This window comes from Sciurus vulgaris (assembly GCF_902686455.1).
Source record: "Sciurus vulgaris genome assembly, chromosome: 17".
In the NCBI taxonomy this organism is placed as follows: domain Eukaryota; kingdom Metazoa; phylum Chordata; class Mammalia; order Rodentia; family Sciuridae; genus Sciurus; species Sciurus vulgaris.
Genome location: NC_136478.1, coordinates 36,455,053 through 36,481,704, shown reverse-complemented (window position 1 = coordinate 36,481,704; position 26,652 = coordinate 36,455,053). Strand labels below are relative to the sequence as shown.

Below are 26,652 nucleotides of genomic sequence, written 5' to 3'. Positions count from 1 at the left end.
TCTATATAGAAAACAGTTACATAATTTTGAATTCTTTAAGAAAGCACATATATTAACCAAATGGTCTTTAAAAATTTTTTTTAAACAAGGATTCCCAATGAGCTGGTTTTTCCACAATCATTAAAGCAATCAGTTCACGTAGACATACAATTTCTGCAGCAGCAACAACATATACAATTAATTACATGGTTTTAATCATATTTACTCACCCTCCTAATAGTATCTGTGGCTGGCTGGATTCGTTTGTGATACCAAATATATCAGGAATTAGATCACCATTGAAGCTGGAAAGAAAACATTTAATACATTAAATAGCTATTTTATTAAAGTGTTACTTCTAACTTAGCTTAAAAGAAGACAAAACAAAACCAAACTCTGAGAGGTGTGGTAGACATTACAATATTCACCAGTATCTACTTGTAGTCAATAAAATGTCAGCAGAAGTGAAATCTGTCACTTCCAAGTCAAAATGTTTAATCTCTGTTACTTGCCACTAGTCCTCATTAAGCATGTTACAACAATGGTAAGAACATGCATTTTGGATGGTCTAGCTATAAAGATGATGGAGTCTCTGATAGCCTACCTTTCTGAGCAAGGTCACAGCAGAACCTATTGCTGACCTACAGTGGACATACTGTAGAGTGAACAAAAAATAAAGTTTGTTGTGAGATTTTGGGATTGTCTGTAACCTCTGCATAATCTAGCTTATTCGCAAGGCATAAGGAGATGATGTCAATTCCTAGAAACTTTTTTCTGAATCATGACCCACCTTGTTTATTTAGATGGAGTTAGGAGCAATAACCCCTCAAAAACAACCTCAACTTGATATAAAATTTCATACTGATTGTTGACTTTTGTAACAGTATTGAAACATACAACTATGAAAGAAATCAAGGTGAGCACCCTTTTGAAGATGAATCCATGGAATTATTGGTCATACTTCAAATGATCACTGACCTACTGATATATGTGTAGGGTTTTAACAACTATAAGAAAGGTCTTAATGGAAGAAAAATGTGGTCATACATAGCTTTAGCTCTAAGAATGATTGCTACCTTATTACCAAAATATCCTGTTAGAAATTCGAATTAAATTATACTGGTACATGAATCTTTTCTGAGGACAAAAATGATAACACAAAGGAAGAGCTGTAAGAAGGACAGAATTTCTCCTTAATTTAACAATCTTTCTATGTTTCTTCAGGAAACCCTACATTCTTCATATCTGTCAATCAGGTATGAACAATTTTAATCAAAAACTATTCTCTTGGTTCTTTGAATAACGACACAACTACCAACATGGGTCCATTATGGATACATATAAAGCTACAAAAACAAAATCACAAATCTTCTGATTTTCAAAGTAATGAACTTCATTTTTCTGTCTTCCATAATGGCAAACCAACAGCATACAATCAATAATATAGGCCTCTATTAGCTTCAAAAAATGAATTTAGTGTCAATACTACTTAGCAAAGTAACTTCTGATGTAAAAGATTATGTAAGTTTAAAACTATTCCAAGGGAAGCAGAGTACATACTTACTCCATAATTAATGGCTGATCTTGAAAAGTCCTATTGAGTATAGTCATATTGTTAGGATCTATAAGGAGAGAATACATGTAAATTAGTAGGTATCTTTATTTTAGATATTTACAGTTAGGGAAAAATATTCTTTTATTCTTTGTAATGTTTGTTTCTATTTCATTCCAACTATTATCATTAATGAGACATTGTAAGTCTAATTTAAAGACACAATATTGACAGAGGTCATCCTGTAGTGAAATCCAGCAAGACAAGTTCTGTTTAAGGTTCCTATGTAACTACCTGTTAGCAAATTCTCCTTTATATACAATTTAGCATTAAGTAGTTGACAATTAACAAGGTTAATTAATTAATTAATTGCACAAAGGCCAATATAAGCAACAGTCTCCAACATTACTGAGTCAATGCTCATTGACAAGCAATGTTTTGCACACCGTACTCCTTTAAATACTTCATAGTTATGACTAAATGAATATAAAGTTTTGAGATTACTGACTATAGTTCCAAATGTGACAGAACATAGTTGCATTTGTCTTACTTGAAATCTCACTCCATGAACAAAGTTGTATATCATTACTTGCTTTTCAGATAAAACTAGAAGGTTCATGGGTGGATATGATAGACAACTCTCAAACTCTACTTCAACTTTTTTGAGCTTTCCTGTACAGAGAAGATTAGAAACGAAAAATAGTACTTCCCAGATATCCTTGCATCTAAGATACTGAATTAAAGTTAAGCCTTCCAATCATATACACTGTGAGTTTAAAAGGTATAAGGGAGGCAAAAGCTGTGCTTCTGCGATTTCTAACTCTGTGTCTGCTCACTAATTTGAAAATTTTAAGAGGTTATGGGTAGTATCTATTTTGCTGGTGAGAATCATGGCAGGCACAGAATTATTGCAGCAGCTGTTTTGCAACTGGCCACTTCTGATAGTAGCTTCCTTGATGGCACTAAGAACTGATCCTGAGAGTATATCCTAGAGTTTGTTCTTCAGCTATCTTAATAATCTCACAAGCCATTAAAACCCTTTGACAAATCTTGCTTCCTTAAACTAACAAGAATGGATTTTGTTCTTTGAAATTGAACCAATGTTGCTTCTGAGTTGAAAAAGAATAATTAGAAATAATCAGAAATAAACTTTTAAAAAGTTTTTACAATTATTAACACTGGAGAACAGCATTTTGAACTGATTTCAGAATAATATTTTTGCTATACTTTCCTAAGACTATGAGGCATATTTTTCCACATCTTTCTATTGATAAATATTAAAAACTCTTAAAATACATTCACCTAAAGTTTGATTTTGTCCCCAGAAGATAACAGCTCCTAATTCATTGCTGGCATGATTTTGAGGAAAATATGTTAGGAGGACATCCATTTGTGAATCACCATCATAATCCCCAGGAACTACACTTGTTATCAATGCACTGTGATTCCTAAAAGAAATAAGCATTTCAAAATATCAGAGACTTTATATTTCTACCACACAAGATATTTTCAATGCCAAACTGGAATATTACAGAACTGATTAATCTTATTCTCTTCTTTAATATATTATCACCCTTTCTGTACGTAGACTTCTCTGTTCTTCAAGAATTAAGAATGAATGCAAACAGTCATACAAAGCAAGTCAGGTCTAAAACATACCAAGAGAAAACCTGTTTACATTTAAGCATTGGCTAATACAGTCATTTTATTTAGTTCTTTTGTCAAAAATACTAAGACATCTGGATAGTGTTTATAAAAAATGGAGGAGCATAACCACTAAACCAACAAAGAATATCACTGTAACTTATTAAGATATTTGTAAGACACTTAATTTGTATTTTAATGTAGATTCAAAACTTACAATAAAAATTAAGAATTTTATTTTTGAAAGCTAGTCTGAATTCACAATGGAAAACAAATATTTATGAAACCCAACAATACACTCTACAAAAGTATGTTTCTAATTTTATATTTTTAATAAAATAATTCTAAAACTATATGACCCTTGAACACTTAACATCCTGGAGTCCTCTTCTAATGTTGTCTGAGTGTTTCAGTCAAAAAATAGGGCTTAAATTCAATTTAATTCTACTTAAAGCAAATAGCAATACAACAAACTTCCAATAAGACAATGGAAAAATTATTTTTTAAATGCATCCGTGGTAGTCCCTTCTCCCTCTCAATCAGCAAGGTAAGAACCAATAGGTTCATTTCTGGAAAGTTTCAGACACTAAGGATTAAGTAACACCAGCAGGTAAGGTTTTGGCATTAAGTTAAAAACAGGGAATTAAAAGAAAGTCCACAAAAAGAACAGCTTGACCCTTGCCCCTACCTTCACTCCTGGCATGCCAGTCAAAGAGGAATACATACATACACACACACACACACACACACACACACACACACAGGGCAAGATAGAATATACAAGTCCCATCAAGCAAAGTGTTTTCAATTAGCTCTTCAGTGATTTAATCAAAGATGAATAGGCTATGAATATTAAAGAAAGAAAAACAAACAGTGATGTGAAGGAACTTGAAGAAAACAAAGCTAATGAAGGGAACCAAAGAAAACTTCAAAGTTACACATCAGACCATAGAAGAAAGTATGTTCATAAAAATAAAGCATCATGTTAAAGGAAAAAACAAAGAGAAGAAAGAAAATCTTGGAAATAAAAAATATGACAACTAACATAAAAACATTAATGGAAGTCTTAGAAGATAAAGGATAGAACACCTCCCGAAAACAAACAAAAACCAAGATGACCAAAATAAAACAAACAAAAGGATGAATTGAGCAAACCAATAACCAACTAATAAGAATTTCTGAAAGAATAACAGGGGTCCACCTATGCCCAAAAAAGCAAATGAAAAACAATCTACCTAAAAATATCACCATGAAGTTAGAGCAAAAGGGATAAGGAAGAAACTCTGATAGCTTCCAAAATCAAAAATATAACAAGTGACATTTGAAGGATTAGGAGAAACAATAGGACTAGATTTTAAAACAACCCATGAGGCTAAGATTCCCTTCAGGGAACTGAGTTCAAACTCTATGAAAGCTCCTACTCTGTTCTGATCTCAGCTTCCTAGACTATGACTCTCCAAAGTGTACCATTCTGTTATGTCAGAAATTTTTTTGTTTTGCCTCCTCTTCATAATATGCTGTTTTTACTACCGTCTCTTTCTTTAAAAAAAAAAAAAAAAAATTCTTACCGTTTTTTAATTGGAAGAAAGCAGGGGGAACAGACTAAAATATGCTTTTTTTTTTTTAAACAGATATACATTTTTCTCATTCCACATTTTTACTGGTGCAAGTTAACTGTACATAATGATGGCATTTGTGTTTACATGTTCATAAATGCACACAATTTAACAATATAATCCTTTTAAAGGCAGTGTCTCTAAACTTGAATATCCTCACCTAAATTTACTCATTATTATGGTGAAGCTAGAATTCAGCTAAATTTACTCATATTATGGTGAAGCTAGAATTCTGGAGGTGCTACTTTGGCCTGTACTGAGCCATCTCTTTCCCCTTTAATTCAATATTCTTTTCCTATAGTTTCAAAATTGTGTTGGCTCACTCTCATTCATGATGGGGGGGCACTGTTTCATGCAATGCCAACCATGAAAAAGAAAAATAAGATTAGCATTTTAAAAATTCAGATAATTTCAAAAGTTTGATTTGATTTCCTCAAAATCAGCCTTAATAACTAATCATGTATTAGTTAAATAAACAGGAAGGACAGAAGTCATTGGTCTTTTCCACTGTACACTCCCTGTTCCCCAAGCAAAACACTTTACCTGAGGAGCCTCCTAAAAGTAATCCACTCCCATAGGTACAGTCTGGATGAGGAACAATGTCCAACACATCCAAGAAAGCTTGTTAGACCACAAGGGAATGAAGGGTGTTCAAAGAGGAACAGACCTCAATCCACTCAAATTTATTTCCTTTTATTTCATTTATTTATTTTTTAAACAACCCAACCAGGTATTGCATATTCAGTATTTTGCTAATGACTAATGTTTAAAAAATTTTTTTTTGGTACTTACTTGAAGGATACCTTTACTTTGGGTTTAAAATAGGGTGCATTCTGGTCTGCCAAAAAGACGATTAAATCATTTTCTAAAAGAAGCAAATATATGATATTAGAAAAATGTTTCCTAGTAAAATATTCATTCAATGGTTATAAACTTTTGGGGCACTGCTGTCAATGAGAAAACTTTTACTCTATTCCAGTTCATGTACCCTCTAAAAGACAATTCTCTTAATCTAATGGAATGGAGACCTAACAGTATATCATAAGCTTAATGTTCAAAGAAGCAGAGGAAGGATAACCATAGAAAAACATAATTGGATCAAAAGAAACTAGTCAGTGGATTCTGCCAAGAGTCAAATGGATTAACTTAAAAAAACAAACGAATAAAGAAAATGCCTTAAAACTGTACTATTCTCTAACATGTGTGAGACCCTGGATTTGATTCACAGCAAAACAAAACAAAACAACAACAAGAAATACACTATACAATACTATATGTCAATCCCTGTGCTCCCCAAGCCCATCCATGTTGCCCTTTTAAAAGGCTGTTTAGCTCATTACAGCACTTTAACTCTTCTTGTAGGTATCTGACAACAGGACATAATTAAACACTTAAGCAGCAAAACCTGAATCCTCCAAGACCCTTCTCCTCTGGCTCCTATACAATTATCTCCCAGGTTGATGCATTCTTGGAGTTCAAATAGCACTTGATGAGGTAGACTTTTAAAACTGTAAGCCAAGACAGGCCATCTACCAAGGTTAGATGAAGCAACTACATTATTTGGGAGCATAAACACTTTTGGCAATATGGGAAGTCATTCAAAGATAGAAAAAATATCCAGGGCCCACAAGAGGCTGGGTCAGGATCCTGTCAGTCAGGCTCTATATTAGCTCTTCACTTCCTTTATGGTCTTGACCTTTATGCAACACCTATTTTTCTAGGTACTCAAGAATGTTAGGATCCCCTCTAATGCCCAGTCAGCATCAAGATTTAAAAAAAAAAAAAAAAAAGGTTTTTGTGATGGTTAAAGCAACTACTTCTAAGAGCCACAAAGTTGTCAAAAAAAAAAAAGCAGATTTGGAAGATTAGGGTGGCGACGGTAATGAGAGTCAACTGTGCACTAAAGACTAGGCAGTTCACGCGGGAGAAGAGTTTGTAGTTTGTGAAAGCTTTCCCAATAAGGCGCTGGGTTTAGTAGTGGTCGTTGCACAAGGTTTGTGTAAGGGATGGAGTGTTTGGGGCCTCAAGAGATTACAGTAGCTTCAAAGAAAACTCAGATCCTGACATAGGGGGAATTAGGTAAATGCGGAAGCACAGTAAGTCCTCTATGAAAAGAAACTGTCAAGTTCCATCTTCTGTTCAAAAGGGGACGACTGAAGTAAAGCAGAAGAGAATAAAGGGGCCTTGGGAACAAACAGAGAGTTACAAAGATTCTTGGGAATGAGGAAGGACTCTGAGAGGCGAGTGATTCCACAAGGAGGAGGGGGTGCGTGGGTGAACGCCGCGGGCTTCTCAGGAAAAAATACCGGGTGTTGCCAGGGCTTTGAGGGGCAGGTCAAAACGTGGAGTGGCCGGGACAGAACCCCGGGATGGAAAAATGGAGTAAAAGGACAAGCTGTCAAGGATGCTGGAGATAAAGGGAAGGCCACAGGGCTGGGAGAGAAGGACTGGGTAATGCAAGAGGACCGGCCATGAGAACAAGGGATGTGGAGAACATCGGGAGGGCACACGGACAGCGGACAGAGGGAGGGCCCGGCAAACACTGACTTTCCCGCAGCACGAAGAGGTCCGTCTGCTTGTCGGAGTTGAGGTCCCCGAAGGCCGCCAGGGTGCCCCAGGCCTCGGCCCCAAAGAGTTCGGCCGTGACGTTGTGCAGCGCTCTTGCCGGGACCGGCCCGACTCCCAGCAGTGCGAGCCCCGCAAGGAGCGGCGCCAGCAGCGCCCAGGAGCTCGGCAGCCGGCCCGCCGCCGCCATGGCAGCCCCTCGGCCCCCGCCCGCCGGCCCAGCGCCGCGCTTGACGGCAGCCGCAAAGCACCGTGCGGACGACTAAGACCAAAAGCACGCAGCCCTGAGGCGCGTAAGAACCGCAATCGGCTCTACCCTCCTCCTCCCAACAAGGGCTGCACCTCTGACGATAGGAAAGCGTGGAGTTGGGGGTGAAGCACGCCCTCGCGCTCACTTCCGGCCGGCTCGCCTCCCGACAGTGTCGCGCGGGGGGGCGGGGCCGGGCGAGTGGTGCTGACAGGCGGCCCCCGGGCTGTGGCCAATTCAGTGGCCGCAGCGCGATGGCGGGGGCGGCGGGGCTCATGGCCGATGTGAGCTGGAAGGTCTTGGAGCGAAGAGCCCGGGCCAAGCGCTCAGGTTTGGCTGGCTGGGGCGCCGCCCCTTACCCCCGCACAGTGGGTGGTGCCTCCCCTTAAGCACATTGGGCGAGACGGAGGTGGGGGCTTGGGAATGAACCTGTGGGATGTGTGTTTCTTCTTAGAAAGTCGGCGGCGGCCCTGCCTTTCTTTGCTGATGTGCACCCCTGCCCCCAACAAAACAAGATCAAAAATATTTATGGGACGGTCCCAAACTCCCGTCTCTGTGTGTGTGTGTCTCCCCCAATCTATTCCGTGAGAAAGTGACTGATAACCCTACTTCTCATGGAGTCTTTCCCCTAGAAATCAGGCGGCGACACAACTGGAAAAGGGACTGTGTTTTCCCTATGTGTATTCCATCCGTAGAAGTCAGCTTCAATTTTAGATATGACTACGGTCTGACCCTAGAAACCCGGCGACTGCTCGTTGCCTTATTTCGTACATCACTCTTCTATTCCCATTAGTTTGAACTGTAACCAGTTATCTGTGTGGCAGTTATCTATGTGGAGACGGTGGCTGGGGCCACAAAGTAAGTCATATTGAGCATACTTAGGGCCCAGAATGAAGTGAGCTCCTTCCCTGGACAAGTGGCCTTAGGACTTGTAGTTTTCTCTCATGGTTCCCAAGCCCATGGCTGTAGAAGTAAGAGGATGCCAACATTGCAAGTGTCCTGAACTGACTTGTTCAAACTGCTAAGTCACGACTTTAAATTAGCACTTGTGGCTGATTACTTCTCCAAGATCTGAGATTGAAACTTCCCAAATTCCTCACTGGATATAATCTTGATCAAAAAATGTGCCCTTGAACCTGAAGAGTTGGGAATGGCAAGTCTTCAACTAAGGACTTTGTTTTAAAACATTGAGAAACTGTGTATCATTATTGGGGGATGTGAAGGACATTGCCTGGGAAAATTAAATTAAATCTGCATTTGCATTAATATTAAGCAGGGTTTTTTGTTTGGTTTTATCCCATTCATTAATATGCCCCCATTATGTTCTGGACTTTGCTCATTTATGGAGTTCTTAGCTATCTGTTATGCACCCTGACATTTTTTTTTCTTTAAAATATGTAGAAAGTGTTTTATTTCATAAACCATCTTTGTTGCCAATTTAATTTTGTTTTTAAATGTTAAAGTTGTGTGTTTATTTACTTAGGGTTATAGTAAAATTCAGAAGGCATGAGAATTTTTTTAAAAAGGAGTCCTCAGTACATTTTAGAGTTAGTACAGTTACTTGAAATAGTCGAATGTATTTTTGTTTTTCCTGTTTCCTTAAGTTCTTTTTCATGTCATATAGAAATACTGAGTTGGCTATTAACAGTGTGGCTATCTAGGCTATAAAAAGTATTATTGGATTGGTTATGTCTGGACAAAGAATAATCAGAGTTTTCTTACAGGGAACTGAGCACTGCCCCCAACATTTATTTTTGCAGCATTTCTCCTTTTCTTTTAATAAGCACATAGAGTTTATTTTCTTCCTTAGTCTTTACTTTGTTTTCTCTTAAATGCATGTCATAACAATAAGCTTTGACGACCTTATTTTTCTTTTCTTAAATGAGAAAAAAGTTTGTTTCATGCCACTTGTTGAATGCAGTTACTTACATCCAGTTAAATGTAGAAAGTAGTTAAGTGGGTAGTATTAATGTTGGATGTTCCTATACATTTACATCATTGCAATTAAAGAGAAAAAAATTGAAGCTAGTTCTCCAAATTAGCTGTTTTGGGTATCAGATTCTTCTGACTATATGAAGTATAGATGATAAAACTTCTTGAGTGAATCACTTCTTATGTTGTTAAAAACAATCAACTTGATTGTGACTTTCATAAGAACATATAAACAGTATTGTTTGAAACTTGAACTAACCTGCCACTGGTATACACTGCTCTGCAGAGTTCTAAGCATTGTTACATAATAGCATAATTACTTCACTGCACAATAAAGCATGCTACCCTTATGTAATGTGTTATAAGTGAATATTATTTTTCCTGCCTCATCCTTATAAGCAAACGTAATTTATCAAACAGAAGAAATCAAATTTTCAAGTCATAAAAGAGAAAATAAAATTATATAATGATCCTCAATTATTGCCTTTTGTCGTGCACTGCATCTTGTTAATAACTGCTCACACTGCTTTCAATTAATCTAATGCTGATTGCTTCTAACCTTCACTAAACAGTTTTAAAATTGCTGTAGTTTAGCCTGCGACGCTTATGATTAGAGTCAACAATTTGAAATGGCCAACTCACCTGGTGCAGTCGTCTCTTCTCCACCAGCTTTCTTAAGGTCTGGTAAGTGTGTAGACCCCCCAAAGGGTCACTTGGTAATTTTAAATACTTTTGTTTCTGAAGGTTAATGTAACCATATATCATTTTGACTTTATTTCCTCTTTGGTGGGCCCGAACCTAAGCATTTCAGCTAGGGTTGGGCTCATGTTAGCATTGTATTTTGAATGTGGCCTGTTGTGGTTTTGTGGTGTGGGACTGGAGGAGGGCAGAGTGGAAGCTCTGCCATAATACTTGACAAGCTCATTGTCTAAAGGCAGTTTCTTAGTGCCTAGGAACCTCAATAGTCAAATGGGTACATAGTTTAGCTTCTTAAATGACTTTTTGTCTTCTTACATAATGGAAACAACTTTCATAAATCAGAAGTTTTGGATCAACATCTCATGTATCTATTCGTCCCATGTATCTATTTGTTATCAACTCCCTATTTTTATTACACAGATCTTTTCACAGACAGAAAGTGATTTGTTCTGAGATTATTGTGTTTTAGAGCTATGTGCTTTGCACTCCATCCCATGGTTTCTTGGTGTCAGAGTTAGAGGAGTTGTTGGTACAGTGGCTTCTTAGACTGTTATGCTGATGTTCACCTTTGAGATTTGGTTGAAAACTGTGGAATCAGCTTTTCAGATGAGTGCATAGGATTTTGAAAACAATTGCAAAGTAATTTTTGGTCCCAGGAGTGAACATGTATGGATTCTCATTAGGAGCCTAGTCCTTTGGACATAGTGTTGCTTTACTGAAGAAGTAAAGGGTTTTAAGTGGCCACATAGCTGAAATGAAGACTGAAGTCTTTAAGTCCCTTTTCTGTAGTTTGTGATTCATCTTGGACCATTTAAAACCTGTAACAGATTAGAACACTCTGGGAGAAGCCTTTGGCAAGAGACTGCTTTGTTTCTAAAGAGTCTTGAGCAGAATGTTCAAACCTTAGTACTCATTAACAGGTAAATATGAGAGGAAGCCCCAGAAAAGATTGAAAGCACTTTGTTTTTGACTTTACCATAGACATTCAGAAGCAGTTTGCTTTCATTTATATTTATGTCCTTTTTTAGGAAGGAGGACAATGTGGAAATACAGATAAATCAATCAGGAGAAAACAAAGCTTTATACTTAAGGAACAAAGATGATCCTTGTCCCTAGTTGTCATCTGCTAAATGACTAAGTATTGTTACAATGTTAATTGATTTCTGACTTTATCTTTGAACAGGAGGACTTGTATCTCTGAATGCTGTTTTCTTTTTAAGCACCAGGCTGTTTTCCATCTTGACTTTCCTACTAAGAGTTAGGTTTTCAACATTAGCAAAGTCATTCAGCAGTAAGGGGGAATTAAAATGCTAAAGATATGCTTTTATACAGCAATAGTCCTGATAATTTCAAAACTAAAGAATTATGCTTCAACATTACATAGAGTGTTTGGAGGCAATATACAGGAAGCTTTTCCAGTACCGTCTTATGAAATTTAAATAGAATGCACCAGGAAACAAAATAAAAAATAGCAAATTTTAGTTTTATAATCCATGCTAAAGAATCATTAAAATAGTAAGACTATAAAGAAATACTTAAAACTTTTATCTGTTAAACTAATAATTATATAAAGTGGTTTGGATATATAATTTATTTACTAATTTAGAAATTCTGCATTTATATTGGAAATGATTTGCTTTCACCTATTGTAGTACCTAATCATAGGAGACTGTTGTATGTTTTCATCTAATAAGCATTTTAACGTATGTTCTGAGTTCATGGCTGAGCTTTTTACTGGTACTTTTAACTAGAAACTATACAAAATTGGCAAAAATGAAAGTTAGAATCATGATTTTGGAAAATTATTTTCTAACATAGCTGATTATTTTATATATTATAACCCTCCTTATTCTTCCTGGATATGTTTCTCCTTTTTACTTTTTCTTTGTTCCTACTCTATTGAATTTAGTGTGAGTCCCACATTTTTATTTCTATGTGCACACATACGAGTTATGTTCTGACTACTAATGTGTCAGTATGTATAGTGGTTGAATGTAATTTGTTTTGACTGCTTAAAATGAAAGAGATATCTTGATATCCAGGTTTTTCTTTAAGGAACCTTGGGGGAAAAGTAAAGCATCTTTGAATAAAATGTATAAGATAATGAATTCATAAAGAAATGCAACAGCCAAAAGTTATTAAATATTAGAGAAGGAATGTGGTGTCCAGTACCTCAGATTGCTTCCATTTCTCCAGTGACAGCTATAGTATAAAGTATATTAGTTTAGCTGAATTGGTCAGCTGTAGCAATCACCTTTAATTTACAGATCAGTTGTTTGGAATAATGGTTATACCATAGTCTGATGAGAAAAGAAGTGACTTGGTATTTTTTTTCTTTAGTCATTTATGATAAACTAATTTAAGAAATTATTCCTTTGTAAATAAATAGTCACCTTTTCTGTATCTTGGCTTTCTGAGATTTAATGTGACTTATTTTTTCCTTTTTACTCTTTAGGTTGTTTGATTAGTTTTATTTTACTAATTTGACTTGATGAATTTATTAGTATCTACCAAAGTTTTATTGTATATTCTGAGCAAAACCCAAGTTTTTATTTTAAAGGTCGTCTGATACTGTTTTAGCTATTTATATACCCTGTTTTCAGCCTAATTTGATAGTCATCTAATCAGAAAGATTCTTATGTGTTGAAAACATAGGTTTGAGACTTCTGGTATCCTATGGGTTATAGCCCTCTAATGAAGTCCTAATGAAAGAGCCGGTGGTTTCTGGCTCTGCTGTTTGCCACCTGTTTGATCTTGAGGAAGTTACTTTAAATCTTTGGAGACTCAGTTTACTTCTCTATAAAAAGGAGGATAATAAAATGTACCTGGAGAGATTATTGTGAAGATTAAAGAAGATATTTAATATAAAGCGTGTTATATTTAGTAGCTGCTCATTGCATGTTAGTTTTTTTCTTTCCTGAAAATATGTCTCTTTTACAATATTGTTTTTGTTGCCTGAAGAGTAAGGACTTACTCATAGACATGGTTACTTATCTCTCATTTTGATATCTACTCTTAAAATAGCCATTTGATTAAGAAAATATGTCTTGCTAAATTATAATTAGCTTGAATCAGATTACCCAGAATCTAATATTGAAAGAGCTGTTATTTAATGGATCATTCTATTATATTCTGAATCCATCTCATTTTTGTTAATCATTATGACTCTAAAAATATTGTTTCTGACAGTTTCTATAGAAACTCCTATTAGATAGCAAGTAGAGCAGTTGTTATTTTATATATAGTCAGAAGGTATTTTTGTCCTATATGGGGTATGCAATGAGCTCCCCTTATGTAGGGTGGAATTTTCAGAAGTACTTATAAATTTTATCCTACGGGGAGCTCTGATTTCTTCTTACTAGTCCTTGCCCTGTAATCTTATAAGATTTAGGAAATGGAAGCCGTATGATATCACTTAACTCCCTTGGCATGAATCTCATTGACCTTAAAGCTTACTCTTTCTATGTCATTATGCTCAGCAAAGATGATACTTCAGATTTCATAAGTGAAATGGTTTCATGAAGAGCACAACGGCCTCACTGTTGTAGATTGTTACCAAATACTCAAATTGTGCATTCTAAAAGCTACTTCCTCTTTTGGTTTTTTTCTTCAGTCTTCTGTGAAATCAGAGAAAGAGAACTCTCCAGAATTCCTGATTCAGATCCAGATGCCCAAATGGGCATATGCTGAGTATCTCAAATATAACCTGACTAGAACAGAACTCTTCATTTTCTATTCTTTTGCCAACCGTGTTTCTTATTAAATATTTTCCATCTTGATAAACTAAACCATTATTTTTCCAGCTGCTCAAGATAAATATGTAAAAATTATTTCTCTCTTTTTTCCACCTGATTTTGTTCAGTTCATATGTAAATCTTTTCACTCCATCTCTAAAATGTATACCAAATCTTTCCATTTTCTCCAACCTTCCTAGTCCAGGCTATTCTCATGTCTGGTCTATACCACTAAAATATCTTGTTTTCCTATCTCCATATTCTTGCCTCATTACAATCTATTCTTAAACCCAGCCATAAGAAGGTTCTTAAAAATGTAAGGCAGATCATGTTTAAAGTCTTACCTTAGCACAAAGTCCATTATCTCTTCCCTGAGATGTCAGATCCCAAGTGACCTAGCTCTTACCTAATTCTCTCCACCTCAGCTGCTTCTCAGCCATGCTAGCTTGCTTTGGATCCTTAATTGACAATCTCTTTTTCCTTTTAGCTCATTGTAGTAGGTGTTTCCTCTGTCTGGTAAGTTTTCTCTTCTGCCATTTGGGTAACTTATTCCTTCTGTTTGTTTTTTAGTTTCTCAGAAAGGTTTTTTTTCCCTATCCACCCAATCTAAGCGATGTCTAGGCATTATCTCTGCAGTATACTTCTTGCTATTCGATATTTTTTTCTTTCTTAACTTTTCTGTCCATCTCCATCCACTGAAAGCTGTATCAGAGCAGAGACTTCATCATTTTTGTTCACAGAAGAGTTCTTGAAACATAATAAATGTTCAGTAAATCAGAAGTTCCTATTATGCCTGAGTTCCTACTGTCCTTTATAAGAGACAGTGTCATTGATACCGCCGTTTACTGGTGACGAGTTCTGCTCCTTCTAATGTTGAAGATTGAACACTAGAGAAGCACGCCAAGGCAAGCATATTAAGCAGGTTTTATTTAAAGCTAATAATACAGACTTCTCCCGGCAGGGAGAAGGGGGCCATGGCTGATGTTCAAAAGTCCCAAGAAGTGAGCGCACCCTACATCTTTTATAGGTTAAATTCTCTTTTGTTCTCCAGTTCTCTCCCCCCTTATCTCTCCTTCCTGCCTACGTGACTAGGCCTGGTTTTGCATTAAGTGAGAAACCATGGGCAGGGGGAGGGCCAGGGTGATTCAGGCAGGCAAGGGCCCAGGGGGCATTAATTAGCAGCTCCTGGCTTGCAGTCCTTGATAAAGGCAGGTAAATTTGGTAATCAATGGGCTCCGGAGATCCTTGACATTCATTCTTCCAGGGGCAGTCTCCAACTTCCAGAGGCAGATGATTTTATGGCCTCCATTTCCTCGATTTGACCCGATCCCCTATTTCTACACTAACTACCTGTTCCCAATTCTGGCTTCATCATGATCTGATTAATAGGTAGACTTTAGACCATAGGGCTCAAGTACCAATACTGATACATAGAAAAAAGTGTAAACTGCTTTTGCACCTAATTTTCCTCATTATACATTGCAGATATACACATAATTCTTTGAAGATGAAAAATGTCTATGAAGTACCTGGTGGTAATGCTACTCCTACTAACAATAGCAATACTGATTATTGTGTTGATAACAGCTGTTATCAACATTTAAACAATCATTTAAGCAGTTAATATTTATTGAGTACTTAATATGTGACAAGTAGCATTTTAAGTATTTTGCACTTAAGTCTCACAACAATTCTGTGCTGTAGGTAATATAACTGTCCTCTTTTGGAAAAAAAAAAAAAATCACCACATGGAGGAGTGAGTAATGTAGCTCCCTTAACATGAGTAGAAGAGTTAGGAGACAAATTCTGGAAGAGCCTCTGCTTCTAAGCACTCCTGCCTTCCCTCTCTTTATCTTTCATCATGCCCAGTACTCCATAAATAAATGGCAGTGATTACTACTTTATCTTGGTGATGTTCACTGTTTTCTCATTCATTTCAGATTAGCTAGGGTTATTAGACCTTCTTAGATGTCATAGACAGTTTACAATACAGGTGCTCCTCAATTTATGATGGTGTTATATCCTCATAAACTCATTGTAATTTGAAAATACTATACATCTTATCTCTCTGTAAAATATAAATTGTTATGAACTATAGTCACCCTATTGTGCTGTAGAACATTAGAACTTATTTCTCCTATCTAACTATATTTATCTCCATCTAGCCTTTCTACCCTCTACTCTTTGTAGCCTCTAGGGACCACTATTTTTTTTTCCTTTTTCTATGAAATCATCTTTTTTAAAGCTTCTGCATATGGTGAGAACATGCAGTATCTCTCTGTGCCTCACATAATGTCCTCCAGATCCACCCATGTTACTACAATTGATGAGATTTTATTTCTTTTTATGGCTGCAGGAGGGTACCTGGCTGTGTTCTGAGGCAATGGTAGGTGAAGTTACTCAGGGTAGATTACTTGCCAGGCTGTTTCCTGAGACCAAGCATACATGTGCAAGTGGAGACACAAGACTGTTTTGTGGGGCTACCTGGCTGATTCTCAGGGCTAGTTGCATAGGGTGGAGGGGGCCCCCAGGCAACCTCTAGTGTCCATAGTAGGGTGGGTGGGACTATTTGACATCCTCATTGTGGTTACTAGTGGGTTGGTGCAGCCACTGGGTTGGTTTGCAAGATCAGGAGGGCTTTGACAGCTGAGTGGTTTGGAATAGCTGTGCTACTGCTTTATCTGACCATGGGATGGGCTTGCTTTAAAGATTCAGTTGTGCAGCAGGAACCTAAGTGGCACAACATGGGCTGGGTTGTGTGTTCCCAGGCAGTTCCCCAGACTGGTCTTGGCCTGTGAAGGCAGCAGGCTTCTTCAACAGCAAATGCTTCAAGATTTCCCTCACATTAGTAGGGTTGCTCAGGGCCTCCTGCTTACCCTTGCCCCACAGTACAAATTCCCTCTTGATTCCCTCTCACCTGGAGAGATGAGATGTATTTAGTTTTGTTTGTAAGGACAGTGTGAGTCTCCCTGCTCCTCGAAGTCTCCAGGATATCCCTATGGAACTCTGGCACTCCACCTCTAAACCCTCCAGGGGAATAGTAGTTGTTCATTTGTTTTGGTCTTCTTTGTGGAAAGAAGTGCACCCCAGTACTTCCAGTCAATCATCGTGCTCCATGAAAGACTGTTATTTTTGTACACATGCAGTCTCTCTTTGCCCAGGATTCCTCTAGTTGTTTCCTGCCTATATCATTACCTCCCACTGAACCCCCTCCCTAATTAACACATTCTACAAGTTGCTTCCTGTTTTTTTCTAAAATGAAGAATTGACCCTGTTACTTCCACTCATCAGCTTCCTATTTCTTGCAGGATTAGATTGGAAACTTCAAGGAAGGCCTCTCTGCAAATGACATTTCAGCTGAAGGAGGAAATATGAGTGAAGGGAGAAGAGGAGATAAGTGTTTTAGGCTAGGATGTTGAGGCTAAACCTAACTATTGTGGGCAAAAATGGATAAGAGAGCAGGGACCACAAAGAACAGGGCCTTGGGAACCTTGAAGATATTTGGATTTTATTATAAGTGGAAGAAAATGGCATTGAAGAAATCAAATAATGGAGTTGAATGATCTGATTAATATTTTGTGAAAATTCTCTGGCTTCTGTGTAAAAAATGGATTAGAATGTGGTGAGAAGGCAGGGAGCAGCTTTATGACAAAAACCATTTCTTAAGTGTATCTATGCTTAACACCTAATAGTGCAATGCTGGCTTATGGCAATACTCAGCCATCCTTGTTGAATGGCATAATGAAGGTGCAGATATATTGACAGTGTTTCATTAGTCTGGGTTCAGAAAATGTGACAGTGGTTATGCACACAACCCTATTTGCCATTTATAACATGACTTTTAGAATGCAGCCCATTTAACATAGGAAAGTTTTCGGTAAAATCTTAGTTATTTTTCTATAATTGCAGTTACCCCATCCATATTATATTTTTTAAAATTTTTATTGGTATATTTTAATTATACAGAATATTAGGAATCATTGTGATATACTGGCTCCTGCACACAACGTAATTTGGTCAGTTTCATTCACCAGTTCTTCCCTTTAGCCTCATCTCCCTTCTCTCTCTGATCTCTTTCCTCTACTTTATTGTTGTCCCATATATTTTTGTGACAGACCTTTTTCTCTCATTTTTTCCCCTCTAGCTCTGACATATGAGAGAAAACATAAAACCCTTGACTTTCTGAGACTGGCTGATTTCTTCTATAGGTGGACACCTAGACTGGTTCCATAACTTGGCTTTTGCTACATGGGTATGCATGCATTTCTGTAAATGCTAACATTAGTTCCTCTGGATAAGTACCTAAGAGTGATAGAGCTGGGTCATATAGTGATTTCAAACCTAGTTTTTTTGATCAACTTCTATACTGATTTCTTGCTGCACTTTCCGCGTGGTTGAGGGTAAGGGTTCCTATAGAAGGAATGGGCTGGCTGCGAAATAATAGCTATGAAATTTGTTTATCATAAAGGAAGACAGGAGATAGAATTATCTTTTGAAGCAGGGGCATGACCAATTGAGCAGTCGGTAAGGGACTGGCTCTAACAAAAAATGGAGCTCAGGTTTCATTTATTTATAGCCGTACAGATCAAAGGGGGACCTGTTAGGAGCTTCTTCTTTGAGAAACAGGATGGGGTGGAGTTAAGCAAGCCTTGGCTCTAGCAGGTTATTTGCATATCTGGAGCCTGCATTCAAACTCCAGTGGTGAACCAATCCATAGGGCAACCACATTCTTCAGGCAATATTGAACAATTTTCCATAATTGTGAGTTCCTGAAGCCAAATTTCCCTAATAGTTCAACCAAGTTTGGTTTTTTTTTTTTTGCAGGCCATGAATGCCTCCCAGCACTGATTTACACAGTGATTGAAGTAACTTACAGTTTCACTAATGGTGTATAAGGATTCCTTTTTTCTTGCATTCTTACCAGCATTTATTATTATTTGTACTGATAATTCTAAGTGGAGTGAGATGAAATCTGAATGTAGATTCCAGATTACTAAAGATGCTGGACATTGTGTCGTGTAAATGTTGGATATTCTCTGGAGAATTGCCTGTTTCTTTTCTATTTGCACATTTATTAATTGAGTTATTTGGGGGTTTTATTTTGGTGTGAATTTTTTTGAGTTTTTTATGTATTCTGATTTTTTATCCTCTTTCAGAACAGTAGCTGGCAAAAATTATCTCTCCTTCAGTAGCCTCTCTTTTCATACATTTAATTGTTTCTTTTGCTGTGCAGAAGCTTTTAAACTTAATGTCATCCCATTTTTCAAGGAGAATTCATTGCTGGAAGATACAGGGATTTATTTCTGGTACCTCTATTCTGTTCTTTTGGTCTGTGTATCTCTTTTTGTGTCAACACCAAGTTGTTGTGGTAACTGTGGTTCTGTAGTATGTCTTGAAACCTTTATATTGTGATGCCTTCAGCTTTACTCTTTTTGCTCGTGATAGTTTTGGCTCTTTGGGACCTTTTGTTTACATGCAAATTTTAGAAGTTTTTTTCTAGTTCTGTGAGGAATGTCATTGTTTTTTGATGGAGAATGCATTCAATCTATGGATCGCTTTTGGTAGTATGACCATTTTAGCAATATTAATTCTGTCAATCGATGAACATGGGAGATCTTTCCACCTTTTTGTATCTTCTTCAGTTTCTTTCTTCAGCATTTTGTAATTCTCATTTTAGAGATTTTTTTCACATCCTTTATTTCTAGGTATTTTATTTTTTTAAGTGGCTGTTGTAAATTAGATTGCTGTATATAGAAAAGCTACTGATTTTCATATGCTGATTTTGTATCTTGCCACTTCACAAAATTTATCAGTTCTAAGAGCCTTTTTTTTAAATTGAATTTTTTTTTTTTTACAATGACTTTATTTTATTTAGTTTTTTTCTTTGTATGTGGTGCTGAGGATTGAACCTGGTGTCTGATGAGTGCTAGGCAAGCGCTCCACCACTGAGCCATATTCTCAGCCCAGTTCTAAGAGTCTTCTAGTTGAATGTTTTAGGTTTCTCCATGTATAGAGGGATAATTTGACTTGCTCTTTTTTTTTTTTTTTTTTTTTTTTTGCAGTGCAGGTGATTGAACCCAGGGCCCTCATGCATGCCACACAAGCACTGTACCACTGAACTACATCCCCAGACCAACTTTCTTCTTTTCCATTTGTATGCCTGTTACTTCTTTCTCTTGCCTAATTACTCTGGCTAAAATTTCTATTACTGCATTATGAGAGCAGTGAGAATGTGCACCTGATCTTAGAGGAAATGTTTTCAGTCTTTCCCCATTCAATATGGTATTGACTGTGGTTTTGTAATATATGCCTTTTATTATGTTGAAGCATGATACATCAAGGCCTAATTTATTCAGAACTTTTATTATGAAGAGATGTTAAATTTTATCAAGACTTTTTACTTGTCTATTGATATGATCACATGACTTTTATCCATGATTCTAGTATGTGCTATAGTGTATTTATTACTTTTGTATGTGGAACCATCTTCACATCCCTGGAATGAAGCCTTGATCATGCTATATTATCTTTATAATATGCTGTTGAATTCATTTTGCAACTATTTTATTAAGGATTTTTACATATAAAATTTTTAAAAGCTTTTGTTTCACTCTGTTTTCAGGAACCTCATGCCATTTATATTATTCTCCTTTCTGACCATTTTAAAAATCAAGTGTTTGGGCTGGGATTGTGTTTCAGTGATTCAGAGGTTACCCAGGAAGCATGAGGCCTAGAGTCAATTCTCAGCACCCTCCCACCACCAAAAAAAAAAAAAAGGAAAGAAAGAAGAGGGATAGAGTGAAGGGGGAGGAAGGAAGTCAAATTTTAATGACTCATAACTGAAGTTTGCAAATATTTAGACCCTGGTCAAGGAAATGAATATTCATGCCATTATTTGGATTATAGATCAAGTCTTACTGGTAAAGATGTGAATGGAAACTGGGAAAGAGGCACAGATTCTGGGGTTGGACAGTTGAGATTTAGATTGTCCTTTATCATATACATTTTAGTTTCCTGGTATATTTTGAAAATATACTCTCATTAGGTGCTTTACTTATATACTTATAACATTTGTTTTCTTCCAGCAGTTGAATTAGTAGAGAATTTTCTGTATGTTTAATTTTTTTTAATGTAGTTATGTGAACTTTTAGTTTGGTTGTAAATAATTGATAATTGATTTGTGTAATTAAATCATCAGTATGTCAAAAAGAACGAAGTTGGCTTCTCATGGCCTCACATGGGGAACTGTTTTCTCCTCAGGGTTTTGAGCTTAGAGGGCAATTTTTTGTAACTCACATCTAAATTTTTAATGTTATCTGATTTAGGATGATCTTATTCTCATCTTTTTATTTTTTCCTCTACCTTCTGTGTTTCCTTTATGAATTTTCCTCTGTGTAAATAAGTGGCACTTGTGCAATTCTAACTCTTCAAAAATGAAGGGAAAGAGACTAAACCTCTAAATTTACTGTGACCTTTGATTTTTTTTTTTGATGTAATGGAATTGAGCCCAAGGCCTGGCGATTGCTCTACCCCAGCCCCATTTGTTTAGTTTTTGAGACAGTCTTGCAAATTGCCTAGGTTGCCTTAGAACTTTCAATTCTCTGCCTCACTTCCTGAGTAACTGGGATTACAGACCTGTATCATCATACCCAGTCTGTGTTGTAGTATAAGTATTTACTGATATATTTTGAAGTTGGAAATTATGACACATTTCAAGTAATATTCTATCTCTGTTAGTCTCTACGTGTTTGCTTTTCTCTTGTATTCTTATTACATTTTTATTTTCTTCCAGTAGTTAATCCGATCTTTGGTATCTAATGTAGGTGATCTTACTATCTCCTTTCTTAAGCAAAAACAATATGTTTTAAACGTTTTGAACAGCAGAGCTTCCTGTGGCCAAATGATTCACTGTTAGATTCTGACTAGTTTGGTGCTAAATTTTTGATTAAGTGGCCTCATCTAGAAATATGTAGTGAGAAACTTGGAACTCTGGAGAAAATGCACTGTGCATCCTGAGACTTCACTACATGTAGGAAATAGAGCCTTGTTCCTCTGGCTGGCCTTTCTTTGAACTCAGCAAACTTTCATGTTTTCAAATAACATTTAAAACTGGATTGTATTTTAAGGAGTTATCTAAAAAATCTTATCCAAACATAATTTTATTTGATATTGTGGTAAGCATTGATAAAGAACATTAATCATTTCTATTATGTTTATCCTGCTTGGATGGAAATTTTTCCATTCAAATGGAAAAAATTAAAATTAAATTTAAAAAAAAACCTGTAAAAATACAGCTTATATATGTGTGTTAATTTAATTCTCATTTGTATTAAACAGCTTTTCAGTGGTCTGCTGATAACAAGGAAGTTTCCATGCTAAATATTTTTAATATAGGCATATTTTTAAAACAGCTTATTTTCTTAATTTATATATTTGTGGAATAAATCTTTGTTTGCTTTATAGAATCTTTTTATATGAGTTTTTATCTGTTGTTTATATCAGTTCACAGATCCTCTTGTTTGGTTATGTTACCTTGTTTTCATTGAAATGCACAATGAAGTCCAATTAATGTGTTATACCCACTTAATCCCAGTTCTCAGTAGACTTGTAGCTTTGCTGATAATCATCTGCTCAGTGACCGCAAGGTTTAAAAAAATCCTATCCGAATGCAAAGTTAATTATTATAATTTGAAGGAATAAAAAACTGAGGATTAGAATTTATCAGTGAACTTCTCCTCCTACTGTATTTCCCTGCATGATATTGACATTTTCACCTAAGTCTAGACCAAACTTAAGCCTTTCCTATCTTTTTATTCTACATTTAAAAATGTTTCCTCACTGTTTCCTCCCTTCTGCATCCCTGTGGTTTTTGTCTTAAATTAGGGCCAAAAATGATTATATTGACCAAAACTGGACGCTTGTGCCTAGGGCTCACCACCTTTCTGGCATTCCTTTACTACTACAGACTTAATCTTTCTAAAGTTCAGATCATATGACACCCCATAGGCTCTCCATTATCTAAAGGATAAAATGCACACCTAAAATCTGCTATTTAGCATCAAGCTTCCTCCCCTACTTAGAGCTCTACTGCAGCATTATTAATCTGCCTGCAGCTCCCAGATGACTTTTCCTGGCTTCTGCATCTTGATCATGAGGTTCCTTCTGTATTAAATAGCCGTTCTCTGTAAATTTAGTGCACTCCATAATCTGTTATTCTGCTCCAGTGATCTCTTGTTTTTACATATTTTCTGACAGCCTCCTTCTCTGCATCTTAGGTTTCAATTAATTGCTCTACCAGTTCCCATGACACTGCATACATGTTCCTTTTACCTTGGAAGTCACTGCATTGCTAGTGGATAACTATATATTTCTCTCCCTTACTATGCCATGAAATCCTTCAGGTCAGGTTCTAGATCTGTTGCAGCTTTGTGTTAATAGTGCCTGATACAAGGCTTGGTGCAGGACACAAAGATGAATAAGAATGAAAGTTGAATGAATTAAGGAATCATGCTATATGAATTAATACAGCTTGTGCAGAATGAAATTTCTTCCTATGTTGTCTTATAATTTTAATTTTTTATATGGTGAATTTATTTTCCTGAAGTTTTTGAATAAGAACATATTCATAGTGAAAAAAATATTTCTTCCATTTGAAGAAAAAGGTTCAGAATTAAGGATCAAGAAACAAAGGCATTAAGCAAAATAGTGACCAAAGTGTATAATAACTTTATGACTTGGTGAAAGCACTCTTGACCTCTCTTTTAAACTGTTCACAACATCTCCATGGCCAAATTGCTTGGCTTTGTTGACTTTTGCGCCTTGCTTAAAAATCTTAAATAGTCACCATGTACTGAGTTTTGCTTTCCCTGCAGGGAGAATCAAAGAAATCACATAGATTATTCATCCACATTGTTATCAAAGTGTAAGTCATGGGTAGCATGTTTATTTTTTCACATAGAGAAGGTCAGTACTATTTAATAGGCCTTGTCTATTCCATAGACGTTACCTTAGATATCAAAGAATTTGGCATTAAAATTATCAGGAATCTGATAATGGAAAAGTGATATTATATACTTGTAAATGAGGTGGGAAAAAATTAGCATCCTAAATCTTGCCATGTAGAGTAAGTTCAAATTTTTCCAAAATAAAATGTGGATATAAAATTTATTTTGGGAATGTCTGAAACAATGCTAAATAATGCACTAACAGAGTAGTTTTCATGTTAAAACTCTTCAAATTAGAGTTTAGTAATTATTATGTATTATACTTTAAAAAGAGAGCTTTTCTTGTGCATTCTTAAGCTAATAGTTATTGGAATGTAAATAAAAGGAACTGAAACCTATGTGAATGCGTAGGTGTATCAAGTAATGTGAAAACTGAAAAGCTCATTTACCTGACATGGACAGAACACAATGATCAATACCAAAATTGCTTAGAACACCCCTTAGTATTTTGGAGAAAAATTGTCATTTAGAGCAATATTTATGATTTAAATGTTCCCTTGGAAATGGATTACATATTGCTGTGAATATGTATTCTTTTCAAAATAAGAAATGAAACTTTCAGGAGAAAACCTAAAATAACGACTATATATTTCTTTTACATTACTAAAACAAAACACATTTCAATGTTTAAGTCTTACTACTTTCACTTGCTTGCAGTGTAACCTCAGATAAATGACCAAACCTTGGATTTTTAAATCTTTTTTAAAAATGGGGATAAAAGTAGTATCTATTGGATAGGATTATTATGAGAATTAAATGAAATCATGAATATAAAATTCTCACACATACTTTGTATATGGTAAGTGCTCAAATAACTTTAGTTTTTCTTTATTATGATGATGGAATTAGTGCTATTAATGTTATTCTTTATCTTTTTTTATTGTAAACTAATGGGATACATGTTGTTTCTCTCTTTGTACATGGGGTAAAGGCATACCATTTGTATAATCATAAATTTACATAGGGTAATGTTGTTTGATTCATTCTGTTATTTTTCCCTTCCCCCCACTCCTCCCACCCCTCTTTTCCCCCTATACAGTCCTCCATTCCTCCATTCTTGCCCCCCTCCCTAACCCTAACTCTAACCCTAACACTAACCCCTCCCACCCCCCATTATGTGTCATCCTCCACTTATTAGCGATATCATTCGTCCTTTGGTTTTTTGAGATTGGCTTATCTCACTTAGCATGATATTCTCCAATTTCATCCATTTGCCTCCAAATACCATAATTTTATCATTCTTTATGGTTGAGTAATATTCCATTGTATGTATATACCACTGTTTCTTTATCCATTCATCAATTGAAGGACATCTAGGTTGGTTCCACAATCTGGCTATTGTGAATTGAGCAGCTATGAACATTGATGTGGCTGTATCTCTGTAGTATGCTGATTTTAAGTCCTTTGGGTATAGGCCAAGGAGTGGAATAGCTGGGTCAAATGGTGGTTCCATTCCAAGTTTTCTTAGGAATCTCCACACTGCTTTCCAGAGTGGCTACACTAATTTGCAGCCCCACCAGCAATGTATGAGTGTACCTTTCTCCCCACATCCTCGCCAACACCTGTTGTTGCTCGTATTCTTGATAATCGCCATTCTAATTGGGGTGAGATGGAATCTTAGGGTGGTTTTGATTTGCATTTCTCTTATTACTAAAGATGTTGAACATTTTTCCATATGTTTGTTGACTGCTTGTACATCTTCTTCTGTGAAGTGTCTATTCATTTCCTTAGCCCATTTGTCGATTGGATTATTTGCATTCTCGGTGTAGAGTTTTTTGAGTTCTTTATAGATTCTGGAGATTAGTGATCTATCTGAAGTATGATTGCAAAGATTTTCTCCCACTCTGTAGGCTCTTTCCTTGCATTGCTGATAGTTTCCTTTGCTGAGAGAAAGCTATTTGGTTTGAATCTATCCCAGTTATTGATTCTTGCTTTTATTTCTTGTGCTATGGGAGTCCTGTTGAGGAAGTCTGGTCCTAAGCCAACAAGTTGAAGATCTGGACCTACTTTTTCTTCTATAAGATGCAGGGTCTCTGGTCTGATTCCGAGGTCCTTAATCCATTTTGAGTTCAGTTTCGTGCATGGTGAGAGATATGGGTTTAGTTTCATTCTGTTGCATATGGATTTCCAATTCTCACAGCACCATTTGTTGAAGAGGCAATCTTTTCTCCATTGCATATTTTTGAAACCTTTGTCTAGTATGAGAAAATTGTATTTATTTGGGTTTGTGTCCGTGTCCTCTATTCTGTACCATTGATCTACCTTTCTATTTTGGTACCAATACCATGCCATTTTTGTTACTATTACTTTGTAGTAGAGTTGAAGATCTGGTATTGCGATACCCTCTGCTTCACTCTTTCTGCTAAGGATTGCTTTAGCTATTCTGGGTTTCTTATTCTTCCAGATGAATTTCATAATTGCTTGCTCTATTTCTGTAAGGTACGTCATTGGGATTTTAATTGGAATTGCATTGAATCTGTATAGCACTTTAGGTAGTATGGCCATTTTGACAATATTAATTCTGCCTGTCCAAGAACATGGGAGATCTTTCCATCTTCTAAGGTTTTCTTTAATTTCTTTCTTTATTGTTCTGTAGTTCTCATTGTAGAGGTCTTTCACCTCTTTTGTGAGATTGATTCCCAAGTATTTTATTTTTTTCGAGGCTATTGTGAATGGGGTA

The 26,652-nt window shown here is 36.3% G+C and overlaps 2 protein-coding genes across 6 annotated transcripts in view; one reads left to right on the top strand and one right to left on the bottom strand.

The window, feature by feature from the left end:
- ITFG1 (integrin alpha FG-GAP repeat containing 1) overlaps nucleotides 1–7,722 on the bottom strand; it is a 264,804-nt gene extending 257,082 nt beyond the window's left edge. Inside the window, exons 1-5 of one of the 2 annotated variants that reach the window (XM_079117641.1) lie at nucleotides 7,339–7,668; nucleotides 5,584–5,656; nucleotides 2,834–2,979; nucleotides 1,544–1,601; nucleotides 210–284 (exon numbers count right to left, since the gene is read on the bottom strand). In XM_079117641.1, the coding sequence (XP_078973767.1) occupies nucleotides 210–284; nucleotides 1,544–1,601; nucleotides 2,834–2,979; nucleotides 5,584–5,656; nucleotides 7,339–7,546 (560 nt within the window). In that variant the 5' untranslated portion in view covers nucleotides 7,547–7,668. Of the gene's footprint in view, nucleotides 1–209; nucleotides 285–1,543; nucleotides 1,602–2,833; nucleotides 2,980–5,583; nucleotides 5,657–7,338 lie in introns of both variants that reach the window. The other variant, XM_079117640.1, reaches the window with a different exon arrangement.
- A 54-nt stretch (nucleotides 7,723–7,776) lies between these two features.
- Nucleotides 7,777–26,652, top strand: part of PHKB (phosphorylase kinase regulatory subunit beta) — a 218,620-nt gene continuing 199,744 nt past the window's right edge. For 3 of the 4 annotated variants that reach the window (XM_079117626.1, XM_079117624.1, XM_079117623.1), the window contains exon 1: nucleotides 7,777–7,933. In XM_079117626.1, the coding sequence (XP_078973752.1) occupies nucleotides 7,858–7,933 (76 nt within the window). In that variant the 5' untranslated portion in view covers nucleotides 7,777–7,857. Of the gene's footprint in view, nucleotides 7,934–10,107; nucleotides 10,220–26,652 lie in introns of all 4 variants that reach the window. The other variant, XM_079117625.1, reaches the window with a different exon arrangement.